General features: G+C 40.3%; 1 protein-coding gene and 1 pseudogene across 2 annotated transcripts; one reads left to right on the top strand and one right to left on the bottom strand.

The window, feature by feature from the left end:
* Positions 1-580: 580 nt before the first annotated feature.
* Positions 581-24,942, bottom strand: LOC147145202 (uncharacterized). 2 transcript variants are annotated; one of them, XM_086036105.1, is made up of 12 exons: positions 24,774-24,942; positions 23,824-24,695; positions 21,696-22,345; positions 21,573-21,618; positions 20,992-21,083; positions 20,766-20,890; positions 20,370-20,408; positions 7,752-7,839; positions 4,152-4,410; positions 3,722-3,755; positions 3,467-3,650; positions 581-2,116 (listed from the first exon to the last, which is right to left on the bottom strand). In XM_086036105.1, exons 5-12 carry the CDS (start codon positions 21,005-21,007, stop codon positions 1,755-1,757), a joined length of 1,107 nt encoding a protein of 368 aa, XP_085892231.1. In that variant the 5' UTR covers positions 21,008-21,083; positions 21,573-21,618; positions 21,696-22,345; positions 23,824-24,695; positions 24,774-24,942; the 3' UTR covers positions 581-1,754. The 2 variants fall into 2 exon arrangements, with proteins under 2 accessions (XP_085892231.1, XP_085892232.1); XM_086036106.1 differs by lacking the exons at positions 21,573-21,618; positions 21,696-22,345; positions 23,824-24,695; positions 24,774-24,942 and having other exon boundaries at positions 20,992-21,094.
* LOC147145203 (G2/M phase-specific E3 ubiquitin-protein ligase-like) lies at positions 9,473-17,452 on the top strand (annotated as a pseudogene).
* Positions 24,943-25,624: the final 682 nt, after the last annotated feature.

Here is a 25,624-nt window from a genome sequence, read left to right on the forward strand (position 1 = left end):
ATTTTGTGTATTTTTTTTTTTTTTTTTTTTAATATGAAAAGAAAATCTTATGTGATCTTAATTTATCTAATTTATTCTGATTTAAAAGTGTTTTCTTTGGGGTTTTTTCTCCAAGAAAAATGTAAATCCTTATGTGATGGCCAAGATGTTTTTCGTTTTTTGTTTTTTTTTTTAGAAAAAAATGCTAATATGGGCGGAAAAAGTCATACAGGCTTAAATAGTTAAATACTCCTGAGTTGCATTTCCTGAAATACAACTGTTTGGTTGAAAAAAAAAAAAAAAAAATTGGCAGGAAAAAAAAAAAATAATTGAGGAAAACAATCTTCTGTCTGTGAAACAACAAAGAGGCTTAACCCCTTTCCTGGCCTGGCTATGGATCAAAAGAGAGCTTGAGTTGATTTCCATCATCATTGTCTCACTCAATCAAATCTGTGACAGACACGTAACTCCATTACGTGATGCATCCAAATATATATATATATATACACACACTTTCAATGCATTTATAATGTGGCATCAATTATACACCTGGTCCCTTGAAAATTGAAATTGTGTGATTGCTTGTCAGAAAACGACTCACTACAATTAGACGGCTTTTAATATAAAATGGAGGGCACATCGAATGGTAAACGGAACCACCAAAGGTCATGTTTACAGTGGAGACACATGAGGGCTCACTCAAGAACAAATAACATGAAGGATATAGCACAGTGCACTAGTGGTTAGCACATCTTGCCTCAGTCAAAAATGTTCCAGGTGCGATTCTGGGCTCAGGTCTTCTCTCCCGCTTTCCAACAACATTCATGTTAGGTTCTCTCTAAGACTCTAAGTTGTCCATAGGTGTGAATGTGAGTCTGAATGGTTGTTTGTAGATGTGACCCGGGATAGGCTCCAGCTCATCAAACGCTCTGGAAAATGGTTGGATCATGAATGATTTACCTGAGGAGCATCGTACAGGAAGAACACCGGCTTTCATGTAAAATTCCCTAGTATTAACGGGGGAACCAACCCCAAGATGCCAAAACGTTCTATTATATTTTAAACGTGTGTATGATCATATTGCCTCGTTTCAACTAGTGGGCCTGCATAGAACATATTCTTGAAAAAACATGTTTGGGTAGACTTCCCTTTAGGTACCCGAACCCTTAGGGGTTCATAAATGCATATCTCAGAGCATGACATTATGTGCATGAATCAGGAATGAATATGGGAAGACTTTCAGGTGGACCCCAAGCGTCTCGGGCCCGCTGTGAAGCACCAACCCTTATTTGTTATAAAACGTGTTTGATTTGTAAAACATCGACCATGTGGGCCCCTTGTGGCCAAAAGTGTCTCTTATTGTGTTGGCTTTGATCAAATTCAGTGGCCTGTGGTGGAATTGTGGCCCGGCCAATGTGCACTCTTTGACTGACTAGCGTGAAGCAACATTTACTAGCTAGTTCTCAGTTGTACTCTGATTTGGAAAAAAAAAAAATCTAATTTCATGTTGACGTTGCACAATTTTTGTGACAATCACAACTTTTTTTCTTGGAAAAAAAAAAAAAGTATTGTAATTAAAGTTTGTTGTTACAACTTTTTTTTTGCTCGAAAATAGCTTACTTTTTACTTCCTCTGGCGTTGAGGGGTTCACATGGCAATACAGCACTGTATGTTGAATTAGCTTTAAGATTATGAGGTGATCTTTGATCAAATTCCTGCCCTGGACGCAAAAGATTTGAGAACCCCTGCGTTAATGTGCTGCCAACAAAAGTGTCTTAAAAGGCAAACCCCCCGCAGTCAAACGCATCAAAATCAGAGTCACCCTCAAAGTCGAAGCTGTTGAAGTGCGCGTCAGAGTCCACGCCCTGGCCGCAGGCGTGAAGCGAGCCCCCAGCCGGCATCTCAGAGAAGCCCCCCGAGCTGGCGTGGACCATCTCGGGCGCTCTGTCGAGCAATGGTGAGGACGGCGAGCAGGAGTTAAGGTAGCTCAGGGCCGAGGAGGCCGCCGCCCCGCCCATCAGGAGGCACACCGCCCGCACTGCCCGGGCGTCGCTGCTGTTGCTGTGGCGAAGGCAATCCGATACCCGGTGAGGGGGGGCCACTGAGACGCTGCGCATGGGCCACCGAGGTCCGCCGGCTGATGGAAAAGTGAGAGGAATCGTATCATATTCTTGAGTATGAGATAATTCTTTTCATATGTACAGAATACAAAAAAACAATATAATTTTACCCATCTTTCTATTCTATGATTGGATCAATCATCTTGAGGAATTTTGTTCAAATACAAAGCCTGAAAACAACCCAAATTACCTTAAAGTTGAAACTTCACAGAAAATTCTTCTATCAGTTTTCAAGCATGTTATAGACACTTTTTGTGCATCTTGTCATGATAGACATGCGCTATGAATTTTGTTTCGATTGCTGATACAATTTCAGAGGTCCAAAATCACCATAAGAGTCACTTCGCAGCAAAATCAATGACATCCTGTTCATTTGCGGGTTTGAATTTCTGAGACATTTTTGTGCCTTTACAATTTTTGTTTTGATAGCCGATACACTTTTTTGTAAGCTAATACAGTACTCTTGGAAAACTTTAAACAAAGCAGAGGAATGTCCATTATTGCCACTTCATAGAAAAATTACCTCCAGTTCGTTTTTCGGGCATGGGTTCTTCATCTGGGTACAAAGGACATGCTTTACAAATTTTGTTTCGATTTGTGATGCAATTTTCATTTTTTTTAAATAGTAAATGTTATTAAAATATGAAGTCCAAAAATGTCCGAAATCACTGTAAAACTACCACTTTACAGCAAAATCGCCCACCACCATTTCGGGTTTTTTGGGCATGGGTCCTGAGACTTTTTTGTGCATCTCCTTATAAGAGACATGCTTTCAAATTTCATTTCACCTGCTGATACAATTTTTTTGTAAGCCAATTCTCAAGGAAAACTTTATAAGAAGCCTAGATATCGCCACTTCGCAGTAAAATGTCCATTTCTTGTTTGTTTTTGGGCATGGCTTGTTGAGACTTTTGTGTGTCTGGTTACAAAAGAATCAGGAATTTCCTTGTCTTTGGCAATCATTTTTTTGTAAATTCTCTTGGTATATGTTATCCAAGTATAAAGTTCAGAAATGTCCAAAATCACAGTGAAATTGCCACTTCACTGCAAAATAGCCCACTACATAGTTTTTGGGGTTCCTGTGACTTTTTTGTGCATCTCGCTATAATAAACTGTGCAAATTTTGTTTCGATTGCTGATATAATTTATTTTAAGTTAACTCACTAAGGAAATGTCATACAAAGCCTGAAAATATGAAAACTTAGGAGCAAAATGCCCAATTCCTCACTTTCTGTTTGTTTTCGGGCTTGGGTAATTGAGACTTTTTTTGTGCGTCTGGTTATAAAAGATAAAGCCTTGCAAATTTGCTTTCAATTGGTGATGATCATGAAAGTGTGACGAAGCCTGCAAAATGTCCAAAAACTGACCCTGACTTCGCTCTCTCAGTGAGCCGCCCCTCACTGTGGCATGTGCCGATGGCGGCGGAGTACCCTCGCTCGGCCGGGGCGAGCCGGGGCCCTTGTCGCTAGCGGAGTCGGGCAGCGGGTCCCTGTCGGTGATGCAGCGGGTGATGCTGCACTGCCTCTTCAGTCCGGTGGGTGACATGACACCCTGGAAACGGACGCAGACAGGCCACAGTTGGTATTATAGCGAACATCACTACTACAAAAAAAAACACTCACCTCTCTCACTTTCCTTATCAGCCTCAGCCACAGACTGCGAAAAGGAAAAGTGACCAGTCATTCTATATAAACAAGATCTATGTATTCCTATTCCTATGTAGATGGCACTATTTTTGTCACTTCAATATGTTTCATTACTAATACAGAGCATCATATCTAATACAGAGCAGTGATTATAGTTGATATTCAAATTTGTCCCATAGTTCTTAGGGTGTTGTTTTGGGAGTCTTGTTTCCTGCTCTCGCTCCGGCGGCTGTTCACTGCCGTTTTTTTATTGGCCAATTGGCGGTTATGATGGAGCCTAGAGAAGTCTAACTGTGAGTTATGAGGACCTCTATACTGTCCACAGTTGTGAATGGTTGTTTGTCTGTATCTGTTGAGTGAGTCCACCTATTGAAAATGGATGGACGGATATTGCGGCGAGACTCACGTGCAGTCGTCCGGGTTGTCGGCAAGCATCAGCAGGAACTTGCTCTGCTGCAGGATGAGGGCAAAGCAGCAGTCCCTACGGCCCCCCGCCGGCAGCCTGGGCAGGTCCAGGATCTCTCGACCCTCCACGATCATCTCGCAGTGGCTCCGCAGGTCCACCACCTGGTCGGGCGGGGACTCGCCGTCGCGGCACACTAGCAGGCTTCCCTCCATGCTGAGAACCACGTACTTGTCCTTCCACTGCTTGAACATGAAGCCCCCTGCCGAAGGAATGGAAAGACTCTGAGCAACTTCATTTGGATGTTTTTGCTCCAGAAATGTCCACAGGTTTTTTTTTTGTTTTTTTTCAGACGCAGGGCACACACACAGACACAGTCACTGAGGGGGAACCGATGCCCACACTCAACTCAGGCGAGTGTACCTCTACACTAGGGATGCCCACACTTTTTCTGCCTGAGAGCTACTTATGACACCTACTAAAAATGCAAAAGGCATTCTTATAAACATATTGATAATTATTTTTATATGTGCCGTATATGCTGGTGTACCTTGCATGACTGCATCAACCTGCATGTAGCACAATACAACAACAAAATGTTTTGTTACCTTCCAACCTTACTCGGATGACTTGCACTGAATGGAATCAGCCAGGGACGCATAGTCCGGTCAGTAGCTGCTGATAGCCAGCCTCAAGCAGATTTGCAGCACCAACAATCCGCCCATGTGCTCCATTCGGCGTGTATGAAACAAGTCAACTTCTTTGCACACTATGCTAATGCTATCAATATTGCTGTCTTGGTAAAGTTCAGGAACTGTAAAAAAAAAAAAAAAAAGCTGCCGAGTGAAAAGGACGCTGTGTGGCTTTGTGTGACGTAGAATGCCTGATGCTGACTTGATGCAGCGAGGGGAAATGGCAAAAAAGTTGACTTGTTTTATACGCGCCGAATGGAGCGAACTGGCGGATTTTTGGTGCTCCGCGTCCCACCGCTCCAAACGCATCATTCACGCCGCCCCGCACGCAACCACGTACAACCGTGCGAACTACATTGACTCCAATGGGCCGCCAGAAACGCTCCCAACGCAGTTGGTGTGAATGTAGCATGAACGTAGCAATACAGTAGTGAAGAAAGATTATAGGCTGGCGATCTACCCACAATGCCTTTGCGATGACCGGTCGATCGCGATCGACGTCATGGGCATCCCTGCTCTACACCATCAGCTGATTCATCGTGCTGTTCCTTCCGGTATGCCCACTAGGCCACCGGGAGGCAGTATACTTCAGTCAAGCAGACAAAGGAAGAAAAATAGTACTCGTAGCCTACTCTTAGTTACTCAGTAAAATACTGAAGAATATTAGCATTTTTTCCAAAAAGGATAAACAATATATGCCTGTGAGTCTTGTATATTAGCTACACCAGCGCTTTTGACCACATGGTGCCACCATAATTAACAAAAACTGACAGATGACACAGTGTTGCTTTCAGAAAAAAAATTGCAATGCCTCAAGATTAAATTCAGATTTTTTTAGGAGAGTAGTTGTAAATCGGCGGACTGGGGGGTTTGCAATGCGTTGGTGCAGGCTTATACCGAATGATCAAACTTTTTCGTTCCAGGGACCCCTTACAAAGAAGCCTGCCCCTACTCAATAATCTTAATTCTTATTTAAAAAAGACGGGGGAAAATTAAGTGTAAGTGTAAAAAAAAAGTAAAACTACAGCCCATGGATGCCATCCATGCCTACGCCATTTTGAGAGCCACCATCCTTATTGTGTGTATACATGCCCAATGCCCATTTCTCAACAAACCTGACATGCATGACTAACACTCTGACAACGCAATGATGTCCATTTCCAGGACAGGACACACGTGACAACGTCAGACTGCGAGCGTTCCAGACAGCCGTTCATCCTGTAATAACCATGATGATGAAGATCTGCTCTACTTCTCTACATGGAGGATTAAACGTGAGTGGGATTGGACAAAGAGCGAGAGAGGACAGACAGAAAGGTTTGACTTAACAGCATGTTGACAAATGTTTTAGGACACACATCACTATTCGTACTTCAAAATGTTTAAACTAATTCTTCTGTCCACCTACTGTTGTAATATCAATTTTAAAAGGTGCCCAAAAAGTCTCTGCAATTAAAAAAAATGCATTACAAAAGCAATTTAGCAACACTTAACGTCTCAAAAATGTAGGGATAACTCCTTATTTTCAAAATAAAAGCATGTTTTATCTTTTTTTGTGTTCAAAATGTCTAGACTGTATTTCTGATTAATTGATTGATGTGGCGTGCAAAGGGGTGGGTGAGGTCCGATTCTGCCGAGGGGCTTCATCACTTTGGACAGAAAGGCAACCCTATCAGATGGTGGATGTATGTCGATCGGAAAAATCTTCTCTCCAATAAAAACAAAACAAAAAAAAACAACTACCTTTCAATATCTACATTTTTAAAAGAAAAAAAAAACAGCAGATGTGTTTAAAAAAACAAAACAAAAAAACAATTTATAGACACCCTCTATGTATTTTTAAAAGAAAGTAAGTTTGTTGTTATGAGTCTACAAACTACCAGCTTGCAATGTTCTCTTCCTGACAGAATGATGAGATTAGTCAGGGTGGGCCAAAAGTGTCCTGAGTCAGAATCATGTCATCGTTGTATTAAAAAAAAAAAAAAAAAAAAACACCAAGGGAGTGCACTCAGTGACATTTTGTCCCTCCGTTTATTGGTTGAAGTTGACTCCCAGTTGAAGTTTTCTGTCAAACTAAACATCAAACAAAGAGAAAAAAACTTTGTGTGTATAAAGCAACCACATAGGGTAGCCTTTCAGTCCGCTACATTAATGCTAATGCTGAATAGCATCAATGTTACAGTGTTATAACCCTTTAAGCAATAGACTGAACTTAAGTGATTTACAACACATGTATACGGACAATGTAACAGCACTCACAGTGATACATTTTTTTTATCCTCTGCGAAGAATGACTAATACAGTATTAGTGCCGTACTGACATTAAAGTACACATTCCAACATTTTTATGGGCGGTCCGGGGGGATGGCTGAAACGGATTAATGGCATTTCCATTCATTTCAATGTAAAAAGATTTGAGATGTATTTTTTAGTGACGGGCATGGTTACGGAATAAACTCAGCACAACTGTACCTTGTTATGGACAGTAAAACCATTAAAGGAATTTTTAGATTTAGTATTTGTTACACGCTTTTATTAGCAGAGCAATGTGTGGGACATGCCACAATAAAAATGAAAAAGATGGTATAAACTGAATGAAACAGGAACACATTTTAAGAGACTTATCTTTTTACTGGTATGTGTGCAAATGTTACATTGCACCACAAGGCACTTTATCATGATACTGACCTTTAGCTGTTTCAAATGCCATCCAAGAACTCTAACATTAGCAAGAAGCAAGATTGCAAAGCACATTTTTGGCAGAAGCAAACTAAAACACAGTTCAAATTGAATCGGATTCAGAAATGACCCATGTGGCCTCTAAATGTACTCAAATATGACATTAAGATATTGAATTACAGCCTCTGAGACTGTGCAGGATTGTGGGGTGAATGTTCGCCGAGCAGCCTACCGTATTTCCTGAGGTAGCCTCGGTGAACGCCGCCAACTGTGTTCATGGCTGCTCCAAAGTACACAAATGAAGGCCAGAACATGGGATGCTGGAAAAAAGGATAAAAGAGAGCAAGAATGAGAGAGAGGGTGAGAGAGAATGAGAGCGAATAATCCCCACGATTTAGGCCCTTCCTTTTAGGCCTACATCCACAATCATTCTGCCACCCCGGCAGATTAAAATAAGGATTATAAAGCGGGCCACAGCTGGAGGCCAGTCACCAGCAGAAAAAAAGAAGAAAAAAAAAAATAGCACGTCCGCCTCACAGTACAGAGGTCGTAGGTTCGAATCCGGCCCCCCTGTGTAGAGTTTGCATGTTCTGCCTGTGCCTGTGTGGGGTTTCTCTGAGTACTCCGGTTTCCTCCCACATTCCAAAAACATGTATGGTAGATCAATTGGACACTTTCAATCAAGGGCGGAGCCAGAACGTGGCTAATGGGTGGGCCTGGAAAAATCAGGGTGGGCCTGCCCTGAATATTTCTCTCACCTCGCACAATCTTCCTGTCTCGACAAATCGTATTTTCAAATAAAATGACGTACTGAATAATATGAAGTTCAGATCTTCCTTAGAAAACCACAATTATGCCATTCTTAATCAATAAAATAAAAAACGCAATGAAACACAAATTAAAAAAAATAATTTCCTAATAATTTACTAAAACTGTAAAAATATATATTTGGTCATGAATCTCACTGGGTGAGCAGTCTGTCAATCTGGGTGTGCACAGGGTGCTCAATCCCAGTCCTCATTAGTCCCTAATCCAGCCTGTTTTCCATCTCTCCTTGCCTGCAACACACCTGATTTAAATGATCCGCTCATCACCAAGCTTTGCACAAGCCTGATAATGATAACGAAACAACACTTCACGGCAAAACACAAATTCGACCACAACACAGATAACCCAATTCGTTACAGCATGTTTGAAGCGTTACCTTCAACATATGGCACGGAAGTCGAACAACGCCGACACACAGTTGAACAACAAATGTGGCAGTCGCTTAGTCTCGGGCGTTGACTTTTTTTTTCTTTTCCTCCCAACAGACGTATTCGTCGTATGACTGCATGCACCGAACCGTGAAGCCCGCACCGAGACGGTACTGGACGAATACAAAAACCGTTACGCGGATCGATCCAAATATCGATATTATCGATACCAAGCAAGTACTTGGATCGGATCGATACTATTGACCTGGGTCGATACTTCGCTCCTCCACCAATTTCCCCCCTCCCCGCTCTCTCGTCCAGCGCCTCCTGCTACTCTCTGAGTCTCTACGGAGTAAGATCGCTGTCAAAAAGGCATATCTGTGATTTAAACATTCGTATCCATAATAGTAAAAGGCATATCCGTGATTAAAGATTCATATACGTAAAAGTAATAATTTGTGAGTACAAATCAAAATTGTAAGGGTTTGACTTCTTTTCTTGAGAGTACGAATCAAAATTGTGAGGGTTTGACTTCTTTTCCTGTGAGTACGAATAAAAACTTTGAGTGCCATTGTTTTGTGAATACAACTCTCACTTCTACGACTACGGATATTCACTACGCACGAATTGCCAACTGAGGACGAATCTGCATAACATGCAAATTAGGATGACGTCACGCAGAACGCAGGCAGGTCCGAAGGGGAGCTAATCGATCAGAGATTCCTCTCCCCACGCTTGCGTAGGGAAGAAAACAAAGATGGCGAATGCGAGCGGCTCGGACGGCGCTCTCAGGAGACGCGACTTCACAGCAGGTAAGTCATCAACGTGTATATACAATTTTTTAATCATTATTTCATACAATTGTTATATATAATAGCTATATAATAGCTTTGGACTCACAAGCTAATGACGCGTTGTACTGTTAGCATTAGCACGTATTGTATGGCATACAAAACGTGAGTACGTGCATACTTAGCCGCCATAAATATTTGTTTGATTGGCCAAAAACAATATCGTAAATATCACTCCCTTTAATAAAGGACAAATTATTTTATTCAAAGACGAGTCCCCTCCGCTAACAAATTTGATAAATATAATAGTTATACTAGGTAAATACCATATTCACTCCCGCAAATGGGGAAATAAGTCCCTGTCACTAACATGTTTGTGAAACAAATATCTCCAATCTTTAATTCTAATGGTAGAAAGAAGTGAAAGGATAAATGGTTTCGTGGAAACTGCAAAACAATATAATTTGTTTGAATGTGAAGAATCTCAATGATTGTTGCCTTCAAATTGTTTTACTTCTTTATGTTCTTGTGTTGTCCAATAAAGCGATTTTTGTAAAAGATATTTTTGAAAAAGCCTAGCAAATGTTCGTTTTCTGTTTCTACTGTATCAAGACAAATGTGTTATGAAGAATGCATCCTGTTCGAGAAAATGTATATAAATAAATTTTTTAAAATAAATAAATACTTAGCCGCCATCTTTAACCTGCGATATACTGGATGGCGAGCGAGTTGGACGGAGCTTCACAGCAGGTGTATACAAAATTTATTTATCATTATTTCATACAATTGTTCTAACTCAAATAATAGCTTTGGACTCACGGGCTTGCGGTTTTGATCGAAAACAACGTACTAATGACATGACATATTATTTAATATAATAAATACAAATTTGGATATACGTGTATCATGCATCTGACTGGGTTTTCCCTAACAAATTTCAATGCGTGATTTTTGTAAATTGTAGTCACATGTTCACATTCACAACAAATCAATCTGTTTGAGAATAGCTTAATTCAGGGAGTTCACTTATATTTTATTTTGTTTTATTTTATTTTCTCTTCTTTCTTGGTTCAAGATGGCAGCCGCTCTGCACTTTGCTCCAATTATCCCTCAAAGTCCAGGCTCCATGTAGTGTTATAAAATATATCGTCGCTGGCCTGTGAAAAACACGTATGTCCATTTATTTCATTTTTCATGTGCAATGGATGGAAGTAATTTTTATGTTAATGGGTTTCCGCGCTACAGACAGACTACCAATTTATGAACAGCACTATTTATGTGCATTGATCTCAGCCAGAAGATGGCCCGTGCGAGTTCAAGACTAGAACTGGACTGTGAATATTATTGCCACCACCAGTTACACTTACCGGTATCTGTCATAAACCTGAGTCCAGCAGTCAGTAGCTTTCGAGCAGGACTGCAAGTGTGGTCGGCATTGGTCCAGGCTGGCGTGTTCTTTGGTGTGAATGCTGACCCAAGTGTATAATTGGAGAAGTTATTTTGCAGGCATGAAAAAAATACTCATGTCTGTAACAGTAGTTGTATTCTTCTCACTCAGGCCCAATTAACCCTTCATTTCTGTCAACTGAAAATGACATCACAACTGCTCACAACAACCAATCACGGCTGACCTGTTTTCTGAATCTGAACCATGATTGGCCGTTACCTGACCCATGTCATTTTCAGTCGACAGAAGACAACATGGCCGCCCCCAGAGATGGCTAAAAACGAGTGGATTAACACATATTCCACAAACGCAATATTGATCAGAATGCCCTGGTTCAACTCGTGGGCTTGCACAGAAAAATTCCTGGAAAAAAAATGTTTGAGTTGACTTCCTCTTCAAACAAGAAGCTCCTTCCAGCCACTTGTGTCTGTTTAGGTGTACCTTGTCTCGTCATTTTTCTTGTATTTTGGTCCGTTTTCTGTCATCATTGTCAGAGCATTGTTGACGTCATTCATTCTTTGATCATGTCTTTGCTGTGGTGGTGAGTTTATTCCCAGTGTTTGTTACGTTTAATGTTTGTTGGAATTTGTTGGTTTATTTTCATTGTTTCACGTCTTTCCTTTATATTTTGCCGGCGTCAGACAGAAACCTTGAACCTCCAACATAGCCACTTTCTCATCCCAACATCCCAACATCCCAAATATGGCATGTTTGTTCAAGCATTATTATTGTGCCACCAAAGAGAGCAAGCCGTTTTCAACACTTAAGATTGGTCAAAAAAATTTACAAACACCCACACGTGGACTGACCAATAGTACGATTTTTTTTATTTTTTAAATACGACTTTTACCAAAGTCTGACGTACTGAGGTTTTGACCCGACACCAGTGATTTATATTTTTGTATGTCCTTGCACACTTGCTTTGCCTCCCTGCGCTCAGATCTCCTACTTACCATGCAAACACTCAACCTTTACACTTTTACCTTTAGTTGTCAGAATTGCTTGTGAGTGCGTACCCAAGACTAGCAACTATCTATGGTGGCTGGATGCTATAAAAGTCCACAGGTATGTAGGTACCGTATATACACTGGTTAATTATATTTTTCTTTTATAAATAAGCTATATAGACTGTGGCGTCGAGTTAATGTAGTTTACGTTTTTAAGTACCATAACCACCATCTGGAGTAAGGGTGAAAATTTGAAAAATGAAATCCAAGAACATACCTTTTACACACTTGTAAATGTTACACATTTGCGAGTACCGCTCTGCTGAAGTATGAAAATTTACGATTGCGCAACTAAACTTTTCACCTACCGTGATCGAGCAAGTGTGAAGAGTACATTTGCAGTTTTTGTTGATTTATTTTTACATTCTTGAATATGTTTTGATGGTCATCAACTCTGAATACACATTCTACTAAACAATTCTCATTTCATTAAAATCACAAGAAAACATATGAAATAAGGAACCCTGAAAGATCTATAAAGTTCAGTATTTACATGACTAACACATTGCAGTGCATACGAATATGTCTCTAATAAAGTCAAACTCACAAAATTTCTCTGAAAAATCCTCCCATAATTACAATTATTTCAAATCTTAAACTCAAGTAAAAAATAAAACAAAAAAAACTAAACATAACCTGCGCTGGTGACACTACTTGCAAGTCATTTTTTTGCTGTTGGCAATAAATCTTTTCACCCTTAAAAACATGTGGCTTGTCATTGAATCTTGCATAGCAAAACTGATGAAAACCAATATCGCTTGGAATGCACGGAAGCTGCCTCGTCACCGTATGTTTTTAACTCTCCAGCCAGTGTGTGCTTACACAAAACTTGGTGCAATCTCATCCTGACTGTCTTCTAAATGTTGCTCCTGAAGTACAAATTCTATTAAAGGAGCCCATGTCTTGTTAATGCATCTCACTGCAGTGGATTTCTTTGCAGGTGAAATACACTCATAATAAGGTTTCTCGCAATATTCTTTGTCACACTAAAATTTTGTCTGTGTACAAGTCCACTATCTTGCATGTTTTGCGTATTTTATTCATTTGTACCTTTTTTGTGCTACGTGATTGCTGATTGTACAGCGCTTCATTAGTGAAGACAGATATCACTGTCTTAACGGCATCTTTGACTGGCTAGGCCGGGCACTAATTTATAAAACTAAATACGATACTGTGGCATAATGTGCACATTTCCAGCGTGTGAAAAGCCACAGTAATGAAGTTGTTTTTTTCCAATATATTAGTAAATTCTTGACTCCTACCCCTTTACTGGGTCATCAAACGACAAATCTACAGGGACCACGAATTAGGAGTAGTTACTGTATAAACAGTCTTGGTTAGTATCCATACTTTTTTCTATTTCAGGTGGGGGTGGTCGGCGTGCCTTGGCCATTATCCTTCCAGACAAGGTGACACTGGTAGGCAGATTAAGAAAATGTAAGCGGAAATGGAAAGTACATGCTTTACATATCGCCATTACAAGAACAATTGGATAGAAATCCACTACCACTTGGAGCAAAGGTATTTGAAAAGATGCCAAAAGCCCAATGTAAAGCCTGTAAGTAAGGAAATGGTTCCACTCCAGATTCTTCCTTTACACATCAAGGATTGCAAGACAGAACCTATAAATTGGTGCTACTGTGCTGAAGAGGTATGTAAAATGATTCTGTTAGGCTACATTTTATAGCTGAATTAAATTATATGTTCCGTATTATGATCTAAACTCCTGAAGTAGTGGTGTTTCTCACCCAGGAAAGCGATCATGAAGAACCTGAAGAATTACCAGATTTCTTCTCAAACCAGCCAGCCAAGGTGAACTTGTTTTGCCTTTTTTAAATTAGGATAATAATCTCTGGACTAATTGCACCCTTTTTTTCACATGCCCTATGAATTCTTTTTGAAGAAAGCCGAGTGTCCTGTCTGCAAGAATTCATTTGACATGGACATAATAGAAATCCATGCAGCCACATGCGCACTACGGTAATATGAATTATTCCATTGCTACCTTTTTCATGTACACCTGAGTTAAATTTATTCATAATAATAAATAATTTATTTACAATATGTTCTGTGTGTCCCCGTTAGTCTAAACATGGATGATAATCTGATATATTTTGATGAATATTGTGTTTATGGAATATGAATTAAGCAGCAAAATCCACCCATTTTTATCCATCTCAGGGAGCGACTAGTTTGCATTTTGTTGTTGACAGAAAATTACATCACAGTTGCTTAGGGCTCAGATCACAACCAATCACAGCTCACCTGTATTCTGAGTTTGATTGTTTGCAAGCTAAGTCGTGGTTGGTCGTTACTTGAGCCCTAAGCAACTGTGATGTAATTTGCAGTCAACAGCGCGTTGCAAGACAGCCGCCCGTGAGATTAATTTTGCTGCTCATATTTAACAAATGCAATATTACCGGTAATCAGAATACTGTGTTTGGACTAGTGGGGATGCATAGAACATATTGTAAACAAAACGTTTGACTTAACTCCTCATTCAATTATATAAATTACATATGAGATGATTGCTGCAAAAGTGTACTGTGTATTTATGCATGTGTTAGGATAATTTAGGACAAGCTGTTCTCTGTGTGCAGCCCTTCGGATGATAACCAGGACTCAAGCGGATCAGTACCAGTCAATCAAATCAATACCTTTCAAAAGTAATGCTTTACTTTGGGTCAGATATGGTAGAACAAGATCACATTTGAACAATATACACTTTGAAGAGCATGCATATTTTCCTCTTAAACAAGCTGCACTGCACCTTTGGAGAAAGTGGCTATTTAGGGCTAGCAGTAACCACAGTCAGTGTTGACATTACTGTACACTGCAAAGTGCTTTCCTGGTTAATACACTGTTATTTTGTCATCAAAAAATGTGACTGTTTTCACTACTATTATATTGCAAAGACTTTAATCTATATCAACACAAGGATCAAACAAAGGTAAATAATCTGTAACTGGAATAGCTGGATGACCATTAATTGCAATAGGAAACACTCCTTAGGTTTGCAAAGTATCAGTTTGAGAATGCGGTCAAAGTACATATGTCATTTGTACCCAAGATTACACTATCCCAAAACATTTGTCCCTATCTGACTTGTGAGGCCTGTTATTATACTAGACATTGTAAATCCATGTCTAATTTTGGTTTTCATTAAATACTCGACATTGAACCAGAAATAATTATACAATTTACTGTTTTTGTCCTATTTTTTTTTAATTGCAGTTTTGGTGAAATCCTGAATTGGATCATTTGTCAGGTGGATGATGACAACATATTTTCCATCTGTGTTTCACGGGCTGATGCAACAGTGGCAACGGCAGAAAAACGCATCACCCAAATGTAAATTGAGGGGCACATTCCATGGCGAGGCCGGCATCGATACTGGTGCCCTTACCAGAGAATTCCTCACAGGTTCAAATGCTACTGTGTTTAATTTCAGTTTAAGGCAAAAGGAGGTGCATACCAAATCGTTTGAAGGCCAACTACAAATATTAACAAGAAGAAAAGGGGATCCATCACAGCACTAAATTTATTTACAGGATTTGTAATTTTCTTTTTCTCTTTAATGGAGTTGTGAAAGTTCCTTGTGTGTCCATGTTTTTCAAATCAGACTCACTTGGCACTGTCAACAAGGTGTGTGGGTATTCGCATATGTCAAACAGAAATCGGAAATGCTGACAGAGATTGAGAACAGGCCATTTGTTGGAGGGACATATAGTAAAGGGAAGATTCCTGCCTACTGTCTGACCAGTTTGGACTCGAATTATTTCAGGTGCGTATTGAAATTCATTGACTTTTTTTCAAATATTATTAGAAATAGTTCTTTGAAATGTATATTCGGTGTTTTTGTTTTGGTTAGGAGTGCTGGAGAGATCATGGCAGCGAGCCTGGCACAAGGCGGACCTTGCCCAAACTTTCTGCGTGAGTGGTGCTTCAGATACCTGTGCTCTGATAGCATTCAAGTGTCTGCCAGTGATGTCACAGATTCAGAACTATTGCATCTTATTGAGAGGGTGAAATTTTACTTTTTACATTTGCTTTTACAAAATACTTGCATAAACCACATGGCTTGCACAATCACTTGCTTTTTTGTTGGGTATAGATGATACGTTGCAATTTCATGTCACTTGACACCTGTTTTCAGATAAACGGCGCCAGTGATGATAACATAATTGATCTGGTTGATGATATTGTGAACTCTGGCTACAGTGGGAATGTGTCCATGGAAAAAAAAAAGAATGATTCTGTATGTTGCTGACATTTGTCAATAGTAAAGGATGTGTCATATATCTTGACTTCAATTAGGCTACATGTTTGGTCATGTCCATAATGTTTTCCAAGTTGCTGCACTGGTTTCGCGCAAAGCTGTGGTGCACTACTTTAGTCAGTCTAACTTACTTTTGTAGGGCTTTGCAGACAGACATTTTCGCTCTGTGCTTTAACGATTAGAATCATCCCCCCACCTCCCAGGGCCCACCCCCACAAGGTCATAAAAGATGATCAATTATACTCACACCATGCCCCTACATAGCCCCTCACGCACATAAAACTAAACTTTTGAGCATTTGGCCATATAGCTGGGTTCTGATAAAGAGTGGAAACATTCAGCAAATGTACTTTTTCCTTCTACATGTTACTTGTTTATTACTAAAGTATATTATCCTGTTCAAACAATTGTCAATTAGGACTGTAGTACTTCACTCTACAATGAGCTGGACTAGCTGAGGAAAGGCCTACAATTGTATGAGTTGATCGGAATTATGAGGAATCATCAAGACCTCTACCTTGGATTTTTTTTTTCCAGGGAAAGATGTGGTAAATATTGTAATTCTAAACAGCATTTAATTGAACTTTGTTTTATGGAAGATTTATAATAATGCAGACTGAAATGCACTTCCTGAATAAAGGCAAATGCAGCCTTTATTCTGGAGAGAAGATGCCCTATCTTCAGCGACATCGGTTCTGCCAATCATCAGAAAGAAGTCAAAATAATGAACTTCTTTCAGGACTACCTTCAAGAGATTGAGGATTCTGATGCGTTTTACACAAAGGAGTGTAATAGAGGTACAGTAATCATTTTCTGTTGTCCTGCAGTGCAGGTTTAATTGCTGGTCAGTGCACAAATTCCTTGCCATTGCCAATCTAAGGCCCCACGGGGGAAAAAATGGGTTATATCCAAGCAAGGGTCTTGTACTCAGAAATTTGAAGAAAACTAACATTGTTACTATCTCTTAAGTTAAGATGGCAACACTGGAGTGACAGAAGAACTGACTGTTGGACGCATCATGCAGTGGATGACCGGGCAGAGACACAAGCCTGTTTTGCCAAATGCAAAGAATAATTTCTTTATATCTATTCAATTCTACCATGATTGTGACTCACAACACAGTGTGTGTTTTCCAACCGTGAGTACATGCACGCAAACTGTTTCGTTCCCGTCAGCTCACCTGGACACGTACAGTGACTTAAAAAAAACTTAACACTTGCCATAATGGCATGGTCAAACTTTTGACAGGGCGTGATGGCCGTGTTAAGAAAAAAAAACAAAAAACAATTGTGACAGTCAGTTGCCGTTATGCCGAGTTGTTGCACGTCCCAAAACACAAACAGTTGGTTCAAGTTGAACTTTTTTTATTTTTATTAAACTTTTGTTCATTCCTGTTGGAATACGTTTGTACTGAACGATTTCAGATCCAAGTGCATCTTTCTAGTTTTACATCCATGTGCATTTTTCTAAAGTTACATTTAATGGCGACTGTTTAATAAATGACCCCTTATGATGAATAAAATTAACGGACCACGTTTTCCCTCGCCCGGACGCGGGTCACCGGGGCCCCCTTCTGGAGCCAGGCCTGGAGGTGGGGCTCGATGGCGAGCGCCTGGTGGCCGGGCCTGCACCCATGGGGCCCGGCCGGGCTCAGCCCGAAAAGGACACGTGGGTCCCCCTTCCCATGGGCTCACCACTGGTGGGAGGGGCCAAAGGGGTCGGGTGCCGTGTGAGCTGGGCGGCGGCGGAAGACGGGGACCTTGGCGGTCCGATCCCCGGCAGCAAAAACTAGCTCTTGGGACATGGAATGTCACCTCTCTGGCAGGGAAGGAGCCTGAGCTGGTGTGTGAGGCTGAGAGGTTCCGATTAGATATAGTCGGGCTCACCTCCACGCACAGCTTGGGTTCTGGTCCCAGTCCTCTCGAGAGGGGTTGGACACTCTTCCACACTGGAGTTGCCCAGGGTGAGAGGCGCCGAGCAGGTGTGGGCATACTTATTACCCCCCGGCTTGGCGCCTGTACATTGGGGTTTACGCCGGTGGACGAGAGGGTAGCCTCCCTCCGCACAGATGTCAGTGCAACCCTTTCTTTCAAAATGCACTGTCTGCAAATATTGGCTTTTATACAGTTCAATCAAATACAATGTTTTGGTTAGGGAATGTAATGTTTCATCGATCAATTTAAAATGCTTAAAATATGCATCGATGTAAAAAGAATCGATTCACTGATTTAAACTGCTTTAAACAGGCATCGATGTAAATAAAAGAATCGATTCACTAATACGATAAATGTTAACCTGGTAAGAGCCATACTGATAATGTGGGAAATGCGGGACATTCAGCACAATACTTTGAGCTGATTGGCTGTGTTCACTCGGCAAGATTATTTGGTCCATTTTCAACTCCGAATCTCCCCTCCCGACAACGTACAGCCAATCAGAAAGCAGGGTGGCGGTAGGATTCCAAAAGGAAAACAGGCATGGCGCAACAGAGCCCAAGATCTTTCCTTTTTGTGTCACTTTTTTTCTACTAAAAATAATGCACAAACTAGCACTACCGTCAAGACATGATCTGAGACCCCTGCTGCCTCTTCATCCTCCATTCGTTTATTCCGAAATCTGGTTTAACCTCGAGGGTCTTGCGAGATTTTCCATTTCACATGTGAATACCCGGTATTATCTTGCCGTCTGGCTGCACACCACACAGCTTATAACCAAAGCTGTTATAAGCGTGATTTTTTTATTTATTTTTTGTCCTCACATGTTGGGTCTCTCGAGTTTGGAAGTCAGACGACAATTTTAAAATCTTGCCGTGTGAATCAGGCTTTACCAAACTTTAGTTTTCACCAATACTTGTGCACACTTACCAAACTAATTTTGACCAATCACAGCAACGGAAATCCAAAGGAAGAAGGTCGAAAAGCACAAACCTTATTACTAGCTAAAAATGCACAACGCCTGTATATGTTCTTTCAAAAAGGAAACCGAGAAAATCAGCGGGTTTGGGACAAGATTCTCTGGGTTTTGTTAACTCACAATCACTGTGAGAATTCAGCTTGCAGGCATGGTTACAAAAATGCAGTTAAACAGTCGGATTTATTAGTTCATTTAAATTCAGGGATTTTTTTTAAAAGTTAAAAAATATACTGTTAGTAACAAGGACAAAATGCATACCGGTATGTTAAAATAAACATTTTGTTTATAAAACGAGTCATCTATTTTGTAAATCAAATCGAAATTGGGACTCAAAATCGAATCGCAGTGGTGCTTGAGTTAATCACTAGAACCCTAGTTTTGTTACATGTCAAGCATTTCTTGTGCCTGCCTTAGACTATGAATACATTGAACCATTGTTATGTAAATGTCCCTGCCAAATGAATGTGATAATGCTATGGGATTGATCATGGACTGTACAGTTTCCATAATATATGGAGTCAGCGGGCACGCTATTTCCTGAACTTCAATTCCATATGGTTCGTCATGCATAGCACCAAACGCCTCCCAGTCTGTTCTAAATTGCTCCATGTTCTGGAGGGGAATAAACATTGAATGATACAGCATTAGGTCAATATCGCAATCTCGCCAATGTCTTAAGCAGTGGACCATACGCACAGCAGCACATGAAGCATTTCCGGTGCAATGAGTAATTTGTTTCCAGTATTCACTTGTTTGAAGCTACTGGGGCACCCTATGCAAAAAAAAAAAAACAATTTCTAAATATATGACAACTTAGGTATGTTTAAATCAAACAGCTCCTCCAGCCAAATATGTGGCGAGCTGGCTGTTAAGTACAAGTTAACTCAGCTTTTTATTTATACACATTGACGAATGATTCTGCTACTACAAAAGAATTCGAGAGTTTATAAATTCGGCTAGACATCTGCACCGGAACTAATCCTCGAAGGTCAGAAACTCAAGTCTGTCCATTGCACGTCACAATGGACAATCAGCTCCGCATCGTGCAGCTACTTTCTTACTCTTTAAACATATAACGCGAGTGATTAATATATCATTACTAATCATACATACATATACTACAGAAGGTAGATTTGTACCTAAGATTCAGATCATTTTCCAAAAGGGTGGTGACCCCTGCGTTAGACTAGCAAACAGAAGTTAGTATACCGTCTTACCCTAAATGCAGGAATGGTGCGTGTATAGAGTCCATGAAACTATGAGGGAAAATTATGAATACTTAAAAAACATACCAATGCACACACAGAGATACAAAGGTATAGTGCAGTGACAAAAGAAAATATTCAACCAGAAAGTGTGTACCCTCAGAATGTCATGTACACCTCTCAAAATCTTTTGCTGACTCTTGTGACCTCTTCCACAAATTGTGACACACAGGTACATCAATAGTCAACTTGATCCTTGGTTACAATTTACTCCTACCGCAATGTTGAAGGTCGAGACCCCATTCAAAATGAAAATTGAATAAATCTTGGTCTCTTTATCTTAAGGTTCAAAACGTGTCAACTACACTTTGCCTTTGTACTGTGAGTTGAGGGTGATCTTCAACAAACCTGCAAAACTTCATTCGGGTCACCAGGGTTCCTCATGCGACCCATAATCCAGAGCTGGTTTGGCGAGAGCCCACCTTCAGAGCATAAAGGATGGTTGTCCCAGCCCTCTGTGAAGGTCTGAAGAGCTTCAGCCAGACGTGGAAGGAACACATATTGGGCACAAAACAGATGAACAACATCTGCCAAGTCCAACAGGCCATCTGCATACACACATACAATCGTTTACCTGGAAGGCCAGCCATAATTTCCTACTGCCTTCATAAAAAATGAATGAGCTGTGCTGGAGCGATTATTTGTTGCTGCTTCCAGATACAAAATCTGTATATAAAGACAGAGTGTTTGAATGAACTGGAGAGTGGTTAATTCTAAGGCCAAAAAACTCAATCTTCATTGATTCCAAGGGGGGGAAAAAAGCAAGAGTCATGGCAACAGTGGTAAAAGCAGAAAGCAGTGTGGAGAGAAGTTGCGAACCACTAGCATGAAGTAATTAAAACAAGCTTTCTGGCATAGTACATCTACACTGTCCCTGCGTTTATGGATTAGTATAATCATTTTTATTTTCTACATTCATGAAAGACATGGAAATTAATCAGTATTAATAAAATAGAGACATTCTGTTCCTAAAATTAAAAATAGTTTTTCCATGCTCCTCTCCTCCTGTGGGGTGCACCTATAATTATTGTCTGGTTCAATAGTCTTAAAATGATGGCATAAAATACGACGAAGGGGGCAGGCATGGATTGAGTTGATGAACAATGAACACAGGCACGTAGAGAGATCCTTTTCAGCACACGAAATGTGACAAACCTTTCTCGAGTACCCATCTATTGCACCAAATATGACGATGTTGTACCTTGAAAACAAAGTATGAAATGACAATAAGCTAGGAGTCACCGCCACTCAAGAAACATAAGGAGACAAATGTCTTACCTTACAAGTTTGTGGTTTGTGTCCACATGGACTAAAGACGAAGTAAAAAGTATGTCCTCCTTACTATGCAACCCAGCCGTGTCAACCTTTCGTCAATTCCTGAAGCATCCACTCTTTACATGGATTCCTTGATGCGATCCCACTGAACTCTATGTCCACCTGCTTGCAGACAGCCTTTAACCATTCCGTAACCTGCATTTGGGATCCTTCTCTTTGTTATGCAAAACATCATCCAACTCACTGTCAGATAAATTGCTGTATGTAGATCTTGTAGATAAACAAAGTGCAAGCATATGCCGGAAGATTGTGCTTTGGCTGACACCCAAAAGATTTGCAATGCAAGACACGGGTAAGGGGAATTCGATGAGCCTGGACAGAAGCTCTTCAGAAATAATGAACTTGGGTCGTCCTCGTTGTCCAGCACTGATAAAAGCAGAGCGATACTCATGGGAGACAGCTGCATGGATCTTACTTTGCAGTGATAAAAGACACTCCACAACTTCTGCTGGAATGTTCAACATATTGGAGGCAGCCGTTAAAATGAATGATTCTTGATCTACAACATACTGGAAATAGTGCAAATGCCGCTGATTTAATACTTCAGAAATCCTTGATTTCATTCGTTCCAATAACTGCATCGCCACTAGTGCCTGTGAACAACAAAGGACAAGTTTGATGCATTAAATGCCATAATTTACGGCAGTCATCAGCAACTACAGTACTCTATCACAGTGATTCTCAACCAGTGTGCCGTGGCACATTAGTGTGCCATAGAGAGAGAGAGAGAGAGTGAGAGATCATCTGGTTGCTGTGGAAAATTATCCAATGTAAATTAGTCAAAATAGTCCATTTATTCTTTTACTTGTCTGATTGTGACTTCAGTGCAATGCTAAGGCTGAGGGTTGGAGCTGGCTAACACCAGAGTTGTGTAATTGTGATAGTGTGCACAATGTGTTATTGCGGAAGCTTTACTGTGGAAACTGGTCAAATATGTGTCATTTAAAAACAATAAATAAATACAAAAATCAAGCCACACCATCGTTAGCCGCGCATATGTACACACCAATATTTTCTTTGCTGGTTCAGAAGGTTCTTTGGGTTGACAGGCGAGCAATCAATGCCGTAACAACAACTAGAATCTCTAAGTCTAAGTGTAATATGAGCCCAAGGGCGTGTAATGTATTAACTTTAACTGAAAACAACACGATCGTTACCATGTCAAGTTGCTTCCCAGAAGAAAGTTGACATAGGCGTATACATTGAGCACCATATTAATTTGCGTCCTCGTTGGATAATTTTTTTAGTTCTGGAAGTACAAATTCTGCGCCGAGTGAAGTGTGCCAGCTTGTGGCGTAGTATGTAAAGCATTCCTCCGAAGGTGCTGCTTCTTTTTTTTCGCCTTGTGTTACGGGTCCAAATACCGCTCTCTTTTACATTTTTAATTTTTACTATGTTTATAATTTCTTGCAGCCAGTCGGGTGTTGTAAACGATACGTTTGGTTAAGTGTTTATTTTAGATTTTAACAGTTTTGCATTTGAACAATTTTGATGTAGCTCGTGACTAATCTGCAGACAGGAAACACAAAATTACTGGACTGACATTGCCCTAACGGCACATCTGGAATTGGGAGCCAGTAAGCCAGTTGAACCGCAACACCACCGCTCATCTCAGCCATGCAACACAAGACGCCCTCTTCACCCGCAAACTTTTGTTTAAGCCAGACAAAAAATATACAACGTAATGTCTGTACATAATCCACCGCGTCACTGCTTTATTTACCACCAGCTTCGTTGTAAATTTACTTTGTCGCGTATGCTTGTAAAGTATGTGTATGTTTACAATGAGCCGAGAATATGTTTTAACAAAGGCAAACAAGAGACCAAACTTACCAATGGCCGGATGCATGCTTTACATGACTCAATAAAGTCGTATTGGCATTACCTTTGTGTGTAAAATTATTTCACATTTGACATTTCATTGCTAACTAGCACTCGTCACGTGCTAATGCTAGCGTCATTAGCTTTCAAACTATAGCAGTTAGCCTGTGAGTCCAAAGCTATTATTTGAGATAGAATGACTGTATGAAATAATTATTAATAAATTGTATACACACGTTGATGACTTTACCTGCATCTTTGTTTTCTTCTCTACTCATGCGCGGGGAGAGGAATCGTACTTATAAAAGTGATTCGTCCTCAGTAGGCAATTCGTGCATACTGCGTAGTGAAGATTCGTAGTCGTAGAACCGAGAATTGTACAGTAAGTATTCTCTAGTAAGGAATCATATTTGCATTGTCCAATCTTTCCTTATAACGGAATTTCCTTATGTGGGAAACGACTACGGTACATGTCCTGTAGAAACGTGCAAGTATGTTAACAAACTACATGTGTAACAAGTTAACAACACAAACAATATAATAATAAAAAATTATTAAACAAAAACTGCACCATAAAGTACAGGTATATGGACAAAATACAGTACAGTATACAAACATGGTCCAAATACTGTTGAAAAAAATACTGTTACACCAATGCAGTACAGTGTACTTAAGTAGAGTAAACTGTACTGTATTTTAATGTGGACTTTTCTCAGACTTAGGAAAAAATTAGTCTATTTTGAGTTGTTGTGTTGGCTTCATTATTTGCTGTAAGAAAATGTTTGTCTGTGTATCATACAGTTTTGTTGCTAATTGCAAGTAACTGTCCCATTGATCATCACTGATGTCTGGTGATTCTTGTGCATGCAAAAGGACACGTTCATTTACGCCACTGTACTTCGTCCGTCGAGCTGCAAGCAATTTCCTTTGAGCAGGCAAACTGCTGGAATCGTACTGAGCCAGAATCGATTCCATGTTTTTCAAAGTCTCGTAGATTTGAGTTTTTCTGACTCCAAGTGTCTCCTGGATGTTTTTTACTTTGTGTCCAGCTTCGCTTAATCGGATGCATTTCACTCTCTCTTCCACGGCCATTACCGTTCTTCTTCGTCTGGACGCCAGGAGCTACAGACGAACGTGTAAATGAATACATTTCAAATCTTTTGCAATTCCAGCAAAACGCATGCCAAAGAAGTACCTTACATGTCGCCGATGATTTCGGAGCGGTCAAAGTTTTTCCATAGTCTCGAGTGGGAACTGCTTGAGTTTGCGCTACTGCGGGCTTCGCTATGGCTTCCGGGTTCCAGATACAATACCGAAACTTCGTTGTAAGGAACCGATCGTTAATGTAATATAGTAGTAGAAAATTTAATGCATACGTTTTTTTTTCCGAGTGAGGGAATTTCCGTTTGATCTAATGATGGCGGAGCGGTCAAAGTTTTTCCGCAGTATAGTGCTTGAGTTTACGCTACTGCGGGCTTCGCTATTGGTTCCGGGTTTCGGATACCGGAACTCCCGTTGTCAGGAATCAATCGTTAATGTAATATAAAAGTAGAAAATGTAATGCATACGTTGTTTTTCCGGGTGAGGCGATTTCCGTTTGACAGAGGTCCGTAGGTGGGAATATTTACTGTATTCACAAAACAATGGCACTCACAGTTTTTATTCGTACTCACAAGAAAAGAAGTCAAATCCTCACAATTTTGATTCGTACTCACTGTTTTTTTTTGGTTTAACTCTCGTGACTTTAGTTCTGAAACAGTTGTTGTACTATATATATATATATACACTCACATCATCACAAAGTTCAGTCTTAATCCTCAAATATGCATATGATACCACAATAATTGGACTCATCACCAACAATAACGAAAAACATTACCGGGAGCAGGTGGAACAAGCAGTCACTTGGTGTCGGAACAACAACCTTCAGCTCAATCCATCAAAAACAAAAGAATTACGGTAATTATCGACTTCTCACGCTCACCTACACCTAAAACACACATATCCATCAGCTCAGACACAATAAACACCACAGAGTCTTTCAAATTTCT

Source organism: Filicampus tigris, chromosome 7, assembly GCF_054856515.1.
Source record: "Filicampus tigris isolate MCC_2025a chromosome 7, RoL_Ftig_1.0, whole genome shotgun sequence".
NCBI classification, from domain to species: domain Eukaryota; kingdom Metazoa; phylum Chordata; class Actinopteri; order Syngnathiformes; family Syngnathidae; genus Filicampus; species Filicampus tigris.

Coding starts and splice junctions, on each gene's coding strand:
- LOC147145202 (XM_086036105.1), bottom strand. Junction 3,756..4,151: donor GACAACCCGGACGACTGCAC/GTGAGTCTCGCC, acceptor TCCTTTTCGCAG/TCTGTGGCTGAGGCTGATAA. Junction 2,117..3,466: donor ACTGAGAGAGCGAAGTCAGG/GTCAGTTTTTGG, acceptor CTTTTCCATCAG/CCGGCGGACCTCGGTGGCCC.